The 15,359-nt window shown below is 30.5% G+C and overlaps 1 protein-coding gene across 1 annotated transcript in view; it reads left to right on the top strand.

Annotated features, from left to right (window-relative positions):
- Positions 1 to 15,359, top strand: part of Gycbeta100B (guanylate cyclase soluble subunit beta-1-like) — a 332,225-nt gene that overhangs the window by 158,805 nt on the left and 158,061 nt on the right. Inside the window, exons 10-12 of the mRNA XM_065508967.1 lie at positions 9,003 to 9,173; positions 9,252 to 9,323; positions 9,503 to 9,668. Coding sequence (XP_065365039.1) covers positions 9,003 to 9,173; positions 9,252 to 9,323; positions 9,503 to 9,668 — 409 coding nt within the window. The remainder of the gene's footprint in view (positions 1 to 9,002; positions 9,174 to 9,251; positions 9,324 to 9,502; positions 9,669 to 15,359) is intronic.

Raw genomic sequence — 15,359 nt, 5'->3', positions numbered from 1 at the left:
CAAATATTATAAACAAATATTTTTTTAAGTATTTTTCTGGTAAAGAAATTTAAAATTTAGCAATCCTCCTACTCTACATGCTATATATGTATGTGAATGACCAATGAAATAAGTTTACAGGACATCCTTATGTGTGTAAGAGTCAAAGGTTTGAAAGAATTAATTCTTAATTCTATATTTGAAAGCAAAACTAATTTTCATTCAATTCAATTAATGTATTCAGTATGAATTAATTCATAGGCTTAATTTTTTTATACGTCAAATATATTGATTTCATTAATTTTAGAATTATTTCTTTATGGAATCAGTAATATTTTTTGAATTCAAATCTATTACAAAAAGGCTTAATTAGATTTTGTTAATGATTAAAAGGAAAACAAAAACAAAACTGAGTGAAGAAAAAAATTATTGAAATAAAAGCCTTCGGATGAAGCTAAAGATTTTAATGCTGGGAATAGATTTATGGAATGAATGGCTGACATTTTTTAATTCCGAATTAAGATTTTAGTAAATTAAGCTCCAAATTTAATTAATTATTTAGAAGCTCTGGTTTGAGTATATGTATAGGATTACATTTATACATAAATATAAGTAAATGTGATAAAGGGAATGTGTTTATATGTATACAACACAGTTGACGGGATACATGAATAAACACAAAATACCAAACTACACACTAAAAATATTCATATATATCATCCATGTATATCATATACATTAGAGTGGCCCTTATATTGGACTTTTCCGTCCGTATAAAACCTAAAGCCTAGTACTCTGTTCATATTTGCGAAAAATTATGTTTTTCATGCGAAAATTTTTATATGCAACTGTGGTTTTAATTTCGTGCGAAAGAAGTACTGCTTATGTTATTTCGTAGTTGAAAAATAAGGTTGCAAGAATATTTCGCATGTTTTTCACAAAAAGACCAGAGTATGTACTTCCTTTGCGAAATAAGTAATTACTTTTTATATATCCTTCTTATAGGTAATACATTTTTGATAAATTCTTGGTATAAACTTAATGTAAAATGTATAAAAGATAAATTAAAAATAGATTTGAGTGCCTTATTTTGAGTTCTTTAGAGAGATTTTTTTAATAATAAGTTCATGCCAACGACCTTGGTATTTATTTTCCATCACTTCAAAATTTTCCTTGTTATTCGCTATACGATCCAAGATTTTCAGGAAAATTGTCTACAAGATGTTTAAAGCTAATTAAATGGTCTCCAACTAATTTCTCGTAATTTTCAGTCTTCTGATATCCTAAGAAATTTTTCACAATGGCAACAAAAGATTTCCAAGCCGCTGCTTATAAATCATGAATGTATAAAATCGTTGCCTTTCGTTAAAAGTCTTATTTGTGGGCCATCAGAAAAAACTCAGCTTTTAGTTTGGAAAAAACATGGATCAATTTGATCCTATGCCTTAAACAGGTACGGATACAGGTCAACCATTTTGGGGTAGGGGGATGTAATAAAGAAAAATTGATTTTACATTTTTATTTTCTCCTTCTTTTCCTTTTTTATATTTAAACTTTTCGGTTTCCTTTTTTCACCTTCCTGGATCCAGCCCGGCCTTAACATACTGCTGCATAATTCCCAATTTGATGTCTATTCACAACGTCTAATGGAGGAACAATTATCTAATGTCTGGAAACCAAAGGCATGTTTATAAAATTTTCTTTGCCAACCGTCATGTTTTCTCTCAGAAGCCAGTCGTTATTGATTCAATGATCGTGTTTTGCTGTCCTGTCGTATGAACAGATGAAACATTAAAATTTTATTAAATTTATACTACACACTTTCAACACAATGTTTGGAACCCACGGCTTATTCGGGGCCTTAATCTCCATTTTAAAGTAATTGAAATATGTGTTTCTCACTAAGTCAGTGATAAGTTTTCTAAACAAATGTAACAAAACACATTTAGTTTTAGGATTGCGACAATTTTTGCGAGCTGAAAACATACTTAATTGGTCAATTCACAAGGTCTCTTATCATGTCATATTGTCATAATGTCCTAATATTTCAAGACTCGATGCCTCGGCTTAATCGACCCTTAGGCGTTCGAAGGTCCATGCTGGTTGGTTATGATATTACAATAAACATTGTGACAATATGACATAATAGGAGACCTTATTAATTAACCAAATCTTAAAATTAATTTATTTAGAAAACTCTACATAGAAAATTATGAAACGGGCACACGAATTTACTTATGATAGTCAATATTGAAAAACGAAGGAGGATCCAAGGCTAGATTGTTGGAAATACCTCTAAATGTTTTCCGATATTACTGAAATGTTCAGCATTTGATTTTTAGATGACGAAGAATAATTTTAGATCTTGGGAGCACCGTAAAACTAAAAGGTGCAAAACAAGTGCCACTCTAATAATATATAGTATATGTACGTGAATTTAACTTCATCTCATTTGTATTTTCACTTTCTAATTGGTAGCAAGAGAAATTAAGTGTTTTGTTGTTGCTGTTTATAGTTGTTCAGACAATGAAAATGCCATGACATGTGTCAGAAAACAAAAGTAGAAGTTGTCGACACAACCTACAGCAGCAAACGATAAAAACATTCTATACACAGTACCTACCTACATATGAATAATAATAGTAATAGTAATACTGTATAAACTTTATAGACACAATTTAGCTAAAAATAAATAAAACAAGTAAGAAAGTATGGTCGGTCAAGCCCGACCATATAATACCCTACACCAAGTAAATGAGTAAAAATATTTTTCTTTTAAAATATCAATAATTTATATTCGTGAGTGATTTTCGGAAGTGGGCCTTATATGGGAGCTATGACCAATTATGGACCGATCACCATAAAATTAGGTCGTATGATTTATGTCTATATTAAAGTTAACTATGTTGAATTTTGTGTGTATACCAACATTTTTAAGCGATTTATGCACGTTAAAGTGATTTTCGGAAGCGGGTCTATATGGGAGCTATGACTAATTATGAACCGATCGTAACAAAATTTGGTGACATGAATTTTGTATATATAAAACTTATTTGGAGCGAAATTTGTGTAGATACATAGATAAATTAAACATTTATGACCGATAAAGTCCAATTTCGAGGGGACATTTGTATGGGGGCTAGGTGAAATAATGGACCGATTTCAGCCAGTTTCAATAGGCTTGGTCCTTGGGCCGAAAAAGTAATATGTACCAAATTTGATCGAAATATCTTCAAAATTGCGACCTGTACTCTGCGCACAAGGTTTACATGGACAGCTAGCCAGCCAGCCAGCCAGCCAGCCAGCCAGCCAGCCAGCCAGCCAGCCAGCCAGCCAGCCAGCCAACCAGACGGACGGACGGACGGACATCGTTTAATCGACTCAGAAAGTGATTCTAAGTCGATCGGTATACTTTAAGGTGTTAGACTAATATTTTTGGGCGTTACAAACATCAGCACAAACGCATAATACCCTCCACACTATGGTGGTGTAGGGTATAAATATACAAAACCAAATGAAATAAGGGATAGTATATGGATGTTACATTTTTGTGTGTATGCTCCATCATGAATGACAAATTACAGGAAAAATTTAAGAGAAAATACATCAAATATACATATACTATTTATAGTACATAATAAATCCTTGATGTGTGATAGAAAATATATCGAACAAAACTTATCTGCAGTTTTGACAGACAGCTTTGCAAGTATATTTTCATGCGAACAGTACCTACACAAGTTCTGTACTTGATAGTGTAATATCTGCAAAATTCAAAAATTGAAAATCGAAAAATTGCACAATTATAACAGTAAAAGTTTCGCGATCAAATTCATTAATATTATCGCAAGGGTATATATATGTAAGTTTGCCATTCCGTGTGTAATTTCTACATTTTTCATTTGCGACTCCACTTGATCGTTATGTATAGCGGAGTCGACAGACCCGATTAGGATGCTATTTAAAATCGAGATAATCAGCACACAAATGACTGACATATAAGGAAAAAAAAAAAAAACAATTTTACCTATTTTTGATCTATATCTGGATTACTAAGATATTAATATAGTTCAAAGACCTTTGCAACGACATAATTAATGCCATAGTGAGTCCGACCTACAATGGGTCAAAATCGGGAAAATTATTTTTTAACCCAAGTTTTACAAACAAGTTTTTTTTCACCAAAAAAACTGTTTGTTTGTAAAAGCTTTTCATTAGGTGCGCTCGCGAACTTTCCAGTAAAAAATATCCAGTAACTTTATTTTACAGAGTAAAAATAAATTACTCTCAATCTGAAAAATAACCAAAAAAGTACGCAAACAACAATTTGTAAAAATAAGTTGTATTTTATTATAAATTAATTTTAAACATTTGTTTTGGGCTATTTTACTTCTTTTCTTTGCAAAACTTGTAAATTGTATTAATTTTCAACTGTTTAGTTTTGTTTGCATTTGCAACCGCATGTTTTAAACGTTTTTTATGTTGATATTTTTTACTGGACTAAAAATGTCAAGTAAAAAAATATCCTGTTCTCTATCTAAGAACTGTCACTTTTAACACTCTCTTGCTCTCTCGTTACATGTTTTAAAAAGTAAACGAACGGAATCCCGTAACTTCCAGTAATAATTTGTACAAATTATTGCAAATTATCAAGTACGCGAACACAACTATTAATAAGCCAGCAGAAACTTACATTGAAAAGTAAAGAGTTAAAAAGCTAATATAACTACTCTCTACTCGGTCAAGCCCGACCATATAATACCCTACACTAAGTAAAAGAGAAAAAACATTTTTCTTTTAAAATTTCAATAATTTTTATTTTTGAGTGATTTTCGAAAGTTTCACTTATGGACCGATCACCATGAAATTAGGTCGTGTGATTTATGTCTATATGAAAGTTCACTATGTTGAATTTTGTGAGTATACCAACATTTTTAAGCGATTTATGCACGTTAAAGTGATTTTCGGAAGCGGGTCTAAATGGAAGCTATGACTAATTATGGACCGATCGTAACAAAATTTGTTGACATGAATTTTGTATATATAAAACTTATTTGGAGCGCAATTTGTGGAGATACATTTATAAATTAAACATTTATGATCGATAAAGTCCAATTTCGGAAGGACATTTGTATGGGCGCTAGGTGAAATAATGCACCTATTTCAGACAGTTTCAATAGGCTTGGTCCATGGGACGAAAAAATAACACGTACCAAATTTTATCGAAATATCTTCAAAATTGCGACCTGTACTCTGCGCATAAGGTTTACATGGACAGCCAGCCAGCCAACCAGACGGACGGACATCGTTTAATCGGTGTTAAGGTGGGTGTTAGACTAATATTTTTGGGCGTTACAAACATCTGCACAAACCCTACACCACCATAGTGGGGAGAGTATAAAAATTACAAAAATGTCATTATTATTTTTACCTAAAAATAATTTTAATTTTAACACTCTATTACTTGTTCATACTCAAATTGCGCATTTCACTGCAATGAAACAAATTATGTGAAATCTTAAATAATTGCTACGCATTTGTGCGATACATTATTTGTCACACTGTATTTTTACATACAAATAATCATAGAAGTTTTTACATGCTCTGACATAAGATTTCCTAATAAAAAGCACAATATTTCAGGATCGTAAATTTGAAATAAAATCAGAATATTTGCCATAACCGTAAAGTCCACCAGAAGAAGTATATTTAAGTATTTGAATATCTTAATTAAAGTTCCAAGTAAAGGAGAAAAAAGTTATAGAGTAGTTATTTAAGAACTATCTAAAAATAACTGATTATATTTGAGGATTAAATATGTGTGTGCTAATTATGTATCTGGTATATTTGTTATAAAAGCTGTTGCTCTAAAACTTAATGATTAAAATACATTATATTGTGGTTTTCTTAAGGGGATACATGGTGATTTATTATTTTAACGCTATTTAAGCAATGCTCAGCATAGTGTGGTTAGATATTCGTTCACGAAAAGTTAGTTAAAACAACTAAAGTTTATTATTTAGATTTTATCGTACTTTCAATTGGGTAGGCAGGCAGATGAATTCATATAATTTGATGAAAATTTAAAAATAATTTAACTTAAAAAATAATTTTTTTAACACATTCATTTATTAATCTTATAAAAAGATCAATGTGTTTAAAACTGTTGACAAAATCATTGTTCATAACACATAATTAAATATTCGAATACAGATTAACGGAAAGCACTGCTAACGAAATCACATGATACTGAATATATAATTCTAAATTTAATGGAAAATACCAAAACTACTTATGTATATTTAATTTGATTATCAACGTGCTAAAAACCCATTAATTTCAAAATTCTTTTTATTATATTCAATGTAAAATATAAATAATTTAAATTAAATCTCTAATACTTTACGAATTGGGTTTTTGGCCTAATTAAATATAAAAAATTGTCATGATTTCCGGGAATGCACATATTTTGTTAAATATTTTCCGGAAAAATAAAATAACTCAACAGTGAAGAATAATCAAAGCCAACATTTCCAATTAAGTATAAACAAGTAAGAGTGTTATATTCGGCTATGCCGAAGCTTATATACCCACCATCAATATAAACATTTATTTACCATAGGGGCATATTCCCGGAAGATATTTGCATGGGTGCTAGGATATATAGCATGGACCACTTCTTACCATTTTCAACACAAATTGTAGAAATAATGTGTTGAAAATTTAAATTTATTATCTGCAATATATTTAATGAAAAAAAGTTTTACTTTACCGATTTTGACCATTGTCAATACGAAATATTTCCGATCGCCTAATTTCCTAAGTCCTTCCCTATATGCGCTATCGTATCTACAATAAAAAATCAGGTCAGCCAACAATTAAGCTTTTCTTTAATTTTTCTCAAAGATTTTTACATTAATTAAATTATAATATTGATAAGATATAGTTTAAAACATTATTTATTTTAAAAGTTTATATCCACTCTGCTTTAGGAAATGGTCGAAGATGGATAACAAAATTCTAAGTTTATTATTAAATAAAAACAAGTAAGAAAGTATGGTCGGTCAAGCCCTACACTAAGTAAAAGAGCAAAAACATTTTTCTTTTAAAATTTCAATAATTTTTATTTTTGAGTGATTTTCGGAAGTGGGCCTTATATGGGGGCTATGTCTAATTATGGACCGATCACCATGAAATTAGGTCTTGTGATTTATGTCTACATGAAAGTTTACTATGTTGCATTTTGTGAGTATACCAACATTTTTAAGCGATTTATATGGGAGCTATGACTAATTCTGGACCGATCGTAACAAAATTTGGTGACATGAATTTTGTATATATAAAACTTATTTGGAGCGGAATTTGTGGAGATACATATATAAATTAAACATTTATGACCGATAAAGTCCAATTTCGGGAGGACATTTGTATGGGGGCTAGGTGAAATAATGGACCGATTTCAGCCAGGCTTGGTCCTTGAGCCGAAAAAATAATATGTACCAAATTTCATCGAAATATCTACAAAATTGCGACCTGTACTCTGCACACAAAGTTTACATGGAAAGCCAGACAGCCAGCCGACCAGACGGACGGACGGACATCGTTTAAACGACTTAGAAAGTCTCTAAGTCGATCGGTATACTTTAAGGTGGGTGTTAGACTAATATTTTTGGGCGTTACAAACATCTGCAGAAACGCAATATACCCTCCCCACTATGGTGGCGTAGGGTATAAAAAGTGACATCGAGTTATAAATCAGCCTCTTAATTTTTAGCCGACCACTATAGGTCTGCACAAAGTTGTTGTCAAAGAGTTGGACTACTTGTTATACTTTGGTTTGTACCAACTAAGCGTCATATGCGGGAAGTTTTGCTTTACTTCTTTAATTTGATAAAAAAAGTGCCGCAGAACAGCACCATTGCTAACCATAGCTTACGGTGAATGTGTTCCATTGCGGTTCAGAAGGGGTGATTTTAACACAGTAAACAAAAATCGCCCAGACCAGCCAAAAAAGTTTGATGACCAAGAATTGGAGGCATTACTCCATGAAGATTGTTGTAAAACTCAACAACAGCTTGCAAAATCTTTGAGACCTTTGAGAAGCATAATATTATTTAAAATGTTTGCAAGCAGCATGATTAATCAACATAAATACAGGGAAATTGGGTACCATACCACTGAACAAGGATTTTACATGTCCAAAATTAAGCTTGAACTCTATATAAGAAAATATTTGTTTCAAGAATCATTGCTTGCGACGAAAAATTTGAAGGCCGGGCAATCAGCCGAATCGAAACTAAAGCCAAATATCCATGGCGCTAAGGTAATTTTCAGTATTTGGTGGGAGCAAAAGATCCTATCTATTATGAGCTGCTGAACGCAACTGATTCATTTGATGCGAGCATTGGCCAAAAAACGCCCAGTATATGGGGCCAAATATCAAACCGTAATATTCCATAATTTTAAAAAGTATTTATAATAAAGTGTTTTGGAAGTTTGGCTCACCCTCTTTATAGTACAGATTGTTCCTCGTTGAACTGATATTTGTTTCGATCGATGCATAGCGCTCTCTCTGGAACAAAGTATCCTATGTTTCTTGATTCGTTCATGGCCTATAAAAATAAGCTGTTCTTTCAGCTAGAAATCCAACTCCTGTTACGATACGAAAATGTTTGCATATTTTTACATGTACCTTAAAATCACTTCCGTTTTGTGTCACGTTCGATGTACCATTATTTCGTTGGATATTTTGGACAACAATATTTCGAAATAACTTTTTATTTTTTTTAAAATATAATACCCTCTGAATAGAACATAAAGACCAAATTATTTTTCAGATACTCTTATAAAAATTAAATTTGTGACGTATAGGTAGGAATCAAAAAAAGAAAATTAGTCCGCAAGTCTTCTATATCGCCTCTTATTTATTCTTTGTAAGCTTATTTTTTCTATTTTTCTATAGAATTTATTTACTAATATAAACTAACCACACTTAACTTCTGTTTTTTTTTATTGAATTACAGAAAAGGTTTACACATCTCTGACGTCCCATTGCATGATGCCACCAGAGATTTAGTCTTGCTCTCTGAGAAATTTGAAGCTGAATATAAATTAACTAAAAATTTGGAAATGCTAACCGATAAATTGCAACAAACATATAGAGATTTAGAAAGTGAAAAACAAAAAACTGATAGGTAAAATAAATTCAAGCCAATTCATTCATTTTAAATGCCATTTCAATTATTTACATATCTCTGTTTTCCAATGAATAGACTTTTATATTCAGTGCTACCAAAATCTGTTGCCAATGAGTTAAGACATCAAAGACCAGTTGCACCCAAAAGGTGAGTTAAATACTGGCAAGCAACTTTAATTGAAACAACTGTCAACACATAACATTTATAGATAAATAAATATGAATTCATAACGTTAAAATAAATAAAAACCTTTACAAATCGCATATTTACATTTCAATATTTATTCATAATCATATATTTGTTTACATTTTATTTGTATTGTGCAGGTATGATTCCGTAACATTAATGTTTTCTGGCATCGTTGGTTTTGGTCAATATTGTGCTGAGAACACCGATCCGGAGGGTGCCATGAAAATTGTTAAAATGCTGAATGAACTTTATACGGTATTTGATGCTCTAACAGATTCAAAACGCAATCCAAACATTTACAAGGTAAATAGCATAAAATATTTCCATGAAAACAAAAATTTACACAATATAACTGAAATGTGTAAATGCTTGTGGAAAAAGCATTACTTACTATTAAAACTTTTTATTTAACCAGATTTTTTTATCTGAATGAAATATAAACATTTAAATTGAAATTTCATCATTCGAATGCATGCAAACTAATATACATTTTTTCAATTTTTTACTTTTTTATTTGTATAAGCAATCTAACAAATTTGATTTTACAAAGTCGAGATGATAGTGAAACCTTGTGTTAGCAAAAAATAAATAAATTTTGTTTGGCTAAAAGAGTGTGAGTGTTTTTATGAAATTAAAACATAACATGACTAGTGCTTCTTTTCAATTTTAAAACACTTGCATCAATGTCCATTTACTTACTATGTGTGAAGGAAATATTAGATTTTATTATTTCACTACAGATACTAACAAAGTCAAAACCATTGGGGAACTAGATGCTTTTACTGACTTGTTTTGTTGGCTGTTTGGGTTTGGTTTGAATGGCTTGCTGACTGGTTGGCTAGTTGGTCGGTTTGTTGGTTAGATTTAACCACTTGTAAACATAAAAACTCGAATAAATTTCGTTTAAAATTGTTTCATTCCCTTTTTCAATGCGTTAGTTTTTGTTCAAAGCACTTGCTTTAATTGAATGCTAAGTTATCGTAAAAAAATCATTTTATTTTATGTTTCCTAGTAACTCTAGGTAATCTTGATGCATTTACAAATATTTATCAAATGAGAGTTAAATAACTGGTCAATTCACAAGGTCTCTTATCATGTCATATTTTCATAATGTTCTAATATTTGACTCGGGTTAACCCACTCTTCTGCTGGTTTGCATACATAGTAGTATTATTTTATGTTATTTTCTGCTTGTAAGGTCATTTTCAAACCACTGTGAAATATTAGGACATTATGACAATATGACAGGATAAGAAGATGGCCTTGTGAATTGACCAATTGATTTTAAACAGGACATTTTAGTATCACTTTTAATGGTCACAAAATTTATTTCATCCTTCCGTTTCCATCATACACCAAAATGTTTATAGAAGCAACACACAGATTATAATTCATTACACTCTGCTACAAATTTCGGGTCATCGCCGCCAGCCTCAACAACTCCAATGGGAAATGAAAGTTCACCATTAACTTAACAAAAGTGCCAAAGGGTTTTAAAAAGTTAGCTCGAATTTCATTTTATGGACTCATTTTTTACACTATGAGCGAAAAAACGTATAAATATATAAAAATATTTAATGGACTGTAATTGTGCGTACTTATTGTTGCCTTGAATCCCATGTGGAAAAATATATTTTTTCCTTTATTTCAAGAAATGGTGGGCGGTATAGGCTTGATCAAATATAAAAAAATTGCATTTTGGATTAAAATGCACTACATGACATTCATTGTCTTTTTTTAGAAAAATGTAAAACTATTCTAGATCAAATAAATCTGATGCTATTGTATATTACAATTTATTTTCAGAATGTGATCTAAAAATTTTGAAAAAAAAATGGTAAATATTTCTGTTTTATTAAAAAAAATGTGTTTAAAAGGTTTTATTTCTATAACGAACTCGGGTTGCCATTTTGTTCACTGGAACCAATATAAATATTTTAAACTATTTGGTTCGAAGTCTTTTTGATGTTGATGGAAGCTGTAAATTCTGGATATCGTCACTTTCATCTTTCGAGGCCGAATCCATTTATGTTTCACTCTCTTAATTAGCTCCATTGTCATCTTTATTTATTTCTTCGTGGTCGATAAATAAGTTTTTATTCCACCAACAAATTTCCGCTAGAACGGAGTGTGGCAACTTTTTCCCTCGGTATCTGTAATATGTTTCACAAATATATGTATGTCATCAATATATATAAATAATTTTACCTAATTTCAAATGGAATAGCAATTTGGTTCAACTTGTTCGCCTGACTCATAATGTAAAAAATTATCAAAAATGGTCCAACTTCAAGAGGACATAAAAATTAAATTCGAGCTTACTTTTCAAAACACTTTGGTAGTTCTGTTTACTTAATGGTCTCCTTTCATTCTCCATTGGAATTGTTGAGGCTGGTTTTTCTTGTTGCACAGTGTTATCTTTACATAACTTGGAGTCAGAGCCTCGATTTAATTAACTCATTTCATTTGAACTTAATTTATTAAAATCTTAATTCAGAATTTTAAAGTGTTAGCTATTCATTCCAAGTATCCATTCCATATTAACCTTCGCTTTACCAATACCCACCCGGGTGACCACTCGGTTTTTGTTAGCTTAATAATTTTTTTCATTTTGTTTCGATTTAAATAAAATTTAGACTTAATGAACAAATTTTAGAGTTCTATATTATTTAATAAAAACATTTTAAACTTTTTATAAGGTTTTTTCGATTTTTTAAAATTTTGTTCGTCGGATATATGTATAGAAGTGCAGTATCACCCGGGTGGGTATTGGTAAACCACGTACATAAAAAACCTTTGGTAAAGCGAAGGTTAAATTAGCCCCATTCAAAGGCTTTTATTTACACTTAATTTATTCATCGTTGCATTAATTCACAGGGATGAAAACTAATTTTTTGACAAGGGATCGTAACATACCTGTTCCAAATTTGTTAAAACTTTATACAAAGAATCCTTATGATCATATAAAATTTGAAGTTGCTCAGAAATTTTAAATTCGCTTTGGGGTTTTATTGAGGTTGGAAATTTCTTATTCATGCACCTAATATGCAAGAGTAAACAAAATTGTTTATCACAGACCGAATATAACTTTACAGTGTTACCCGCTTGGCTATTGTGAAGGTTGAACATTTCATCAAAATTGGTCCAGCCGTTTTTTATATATATACATTAGAGTGACAATCAGTTGTATGGAAAAAAATGTTTGTTAAAATTTTGAAGAGTGCCGGGTGGAATATTGTGACACTAGGCCTAAATGTTAAGTGCTGAAAATTTGAGCCAAATCGGGCAACGATTTCTGGACGCGCATCGAGGTCAAAGTTCAGATATATGCAAAATTTTACTGTTAATATGGAATAAATAGGTGAAACTCGTTAACTTTCTCCATTGTTTTCTAGAAATATGTAGATTTATTTATATTAATGAATATTACATTAAAAAAAAGTTTTGGAAATTAACCCTGTATCTCCTTTGGTTCAAAATGACCCAAAAACTGTATTATCGCCAAAATTAGAGAAAAATGCAAATTTTTCAGTTTTTGAAAAAAATTTGCTACTAAATAAATACTTTTGCAATTGAATGCAAAAGAATCGAAATATGTACGTAATTATCGTTGTAATGAGATATAAATGACAAAATTTGATTAAAAAATGTTAAAGTTATTACAAATTCGCCAGACCATTACCGTGTTTCAGACCACTTGAACAAAAAATTTAGAAACAAAATTTAGATATTTCGAGAAAAATTAAAATAAAAGCTCATTTTTACTTAAAATATGTCCATATTTACTTGTATATGAGTTTTTGTCTTCGTAGGATACCGTTAACCTATTCGCAGGTATGGCCAAAAAAAATAATTTTTTTTAACGGCTGTTTCAAAACTCCATTTTCAAATTTTTAAAAATTTTGTTAAACAAATTTCAGATTTTTTCGATCATCACATTGGGGTTTATTGAGATCAAAATAGGGAATACAAATATGAAAAAATTATGTCAATACCTCTTATAGTTTTTGCGTACCTGCGATTGAAATTTTGCGTTTTTCAAGAAAAACTAATTTTTTGTCCATATTTAGGCGAATGAGTCCAATTTCCTTACTGTTATAAATTTTAAGTAAAACCTATTCATAATATTATAGTCCTTGTAATTTTAAATATGTTCTGAAAGTTTTACTAAAATCGGAAAACGATAACCTTTGAATCGTGAAGGTCAAAGGCCAAATTTTTCAATATTTGGAATTTCTAATGAAAAGATAGCGAAATGTTACATATTTTTGGGCCGATTTTCATGAAACTTGAGGAAAATATATATTGGGGTCTAGCATTTACAACAACAGTGCAAAAATGAATTTTAACCTTTAAGAGGACTTGGGGTCAAAATGGTTGTGTTTTTCTTGATTTTAAAAGTTGAGAATAATTTGGACCCCAAGTGCTGCTAAGGGTTAATTTCCATTTTTGTGCTGTTATTTTAAATTCTGGACTTTATGTTATATTTTCCTCAAGTTTCATGAAAATCGGCCCAAAAATATGTAACATTTCGCTATCTTTGCATTAGAAATTCCAAATATTAAAAAATTTGACCTTTGACCTTCACGATTCAAAGGTTATCATTTTCCGATTTTAGTGAAACTTTCAGAACATATTTAAAATTACAAGGACTATAATATTGTGAATAGGTTTTACTTAAAATTTATAACAGTAAGGAAATTGGACTCAATCGCCTAAATATGGACAAAAAATTAGTTTTTCTTGAAAAACGCAAAATTTAAATCGCAGGTACGCAAAAACTGTAAGAGGTATTGACATAATTTTTTCATATTTTTATTCCCTATTTTAATGTCAATAAACCCCAATGTGATGATCGAAAAAATCTGAAATTTGTTTAACAAAATTTTTAAAAATTTGAAAATAGAGTTTTGAAACAGCCGTTAAAAAAAATTATTTTTTTTGGCCATACCTGCGAATAGGTTAACGGTATCCTACGAAGACAAAAACTCATATACAAGTAAATATGGACATATTTTAAGTAAAAATGAGCTTTTATTTTAATTTTTCTCGAAATATCTAAATTTTTTGTTCAAGTGGTCTGAAACACGGTAATGGTCTGGCGAATTTGTAATAACTTTAAAATTTTTTAATCAAATTTTGTCATTTATATCTCATTACAACGATAATTACGTACATATTTCGATTCTTTTGCACTCAATTGCAAAAGTATTTATTTAGTAGCAAATTTTTTTCAAAAACTGGAAAATTTGCATTTTTCTCTAATTTTGGCGATAATACAGTTTTTGGGTCATTTTGAACCAAAGGAGATACAGGGTTAATTTCCAAAACTTTTTTTTTAATGTAATATTCATTAATATAAATAAATCTACATATTTCTAGAAAACAATGCAGAAAGCTAACGAGTTTCACCTATTTATTCCATATTAAAAGTACAATTTTGCATATATCTGAACTTTGACCTCGATGCGCGTCCAGAAATCGTTGCCCGATTTGGCTCAAATTTTCAGTACTTAACATTTAGGCCTAGTGTCACAATATTCCACCCGGCACTCTTTGAAATCTAAAAAAAAAAATCGGCTGTCACTCTAATATACATAGATGGCATTAGCGGTGTAATGTAAAAATTTGACTTTGCCATACCCCTCCGCCCACAGACCGAAAATCAAAAATCTGACCTTACAGTGTTACCCGCTAGACTATTCTGAAGATCCGCTGAAAATTACATCAAAATCGGTCCAGTCGTTTTTGAGTTCATTTGGAACATAAATACAAACATTCATTTTTATATACATAGATTGCATAAAATTGCTCAAATTCAATTGTATATAACTTATTCATCGCTTATAAAATATTTACAATATTGTGCAGTTTCTGGTTATTTCGGATTTAAAGCTGGGGTAATGCTCAGCCTGTCCAGGGTCCTTAACATTAAATTCAATTAGTCTTTTCTTTGTTCTTTTTTTCACTCTCACAATGCTATTGCATCTTTCT

Source organism: Calliphora vicina, chromosome 1 (assembly GCF_958450345.1).
Source record: "Calliphora vicina chromosome 1, idCalVici1.1, whole genome shotgun sequence".
Taxonomy (NCBI): domain Eukaryota; kingdom Metazoa; phylum Arthropoda; class Insecta; order Diptera; family Calliphoridae; genus Calliphora; species Calliphora vicina.
Note: the sequence above shows the minus strand (reverse complement) of the source record. Positions and strands in the feature narration are given on the sequence as shown.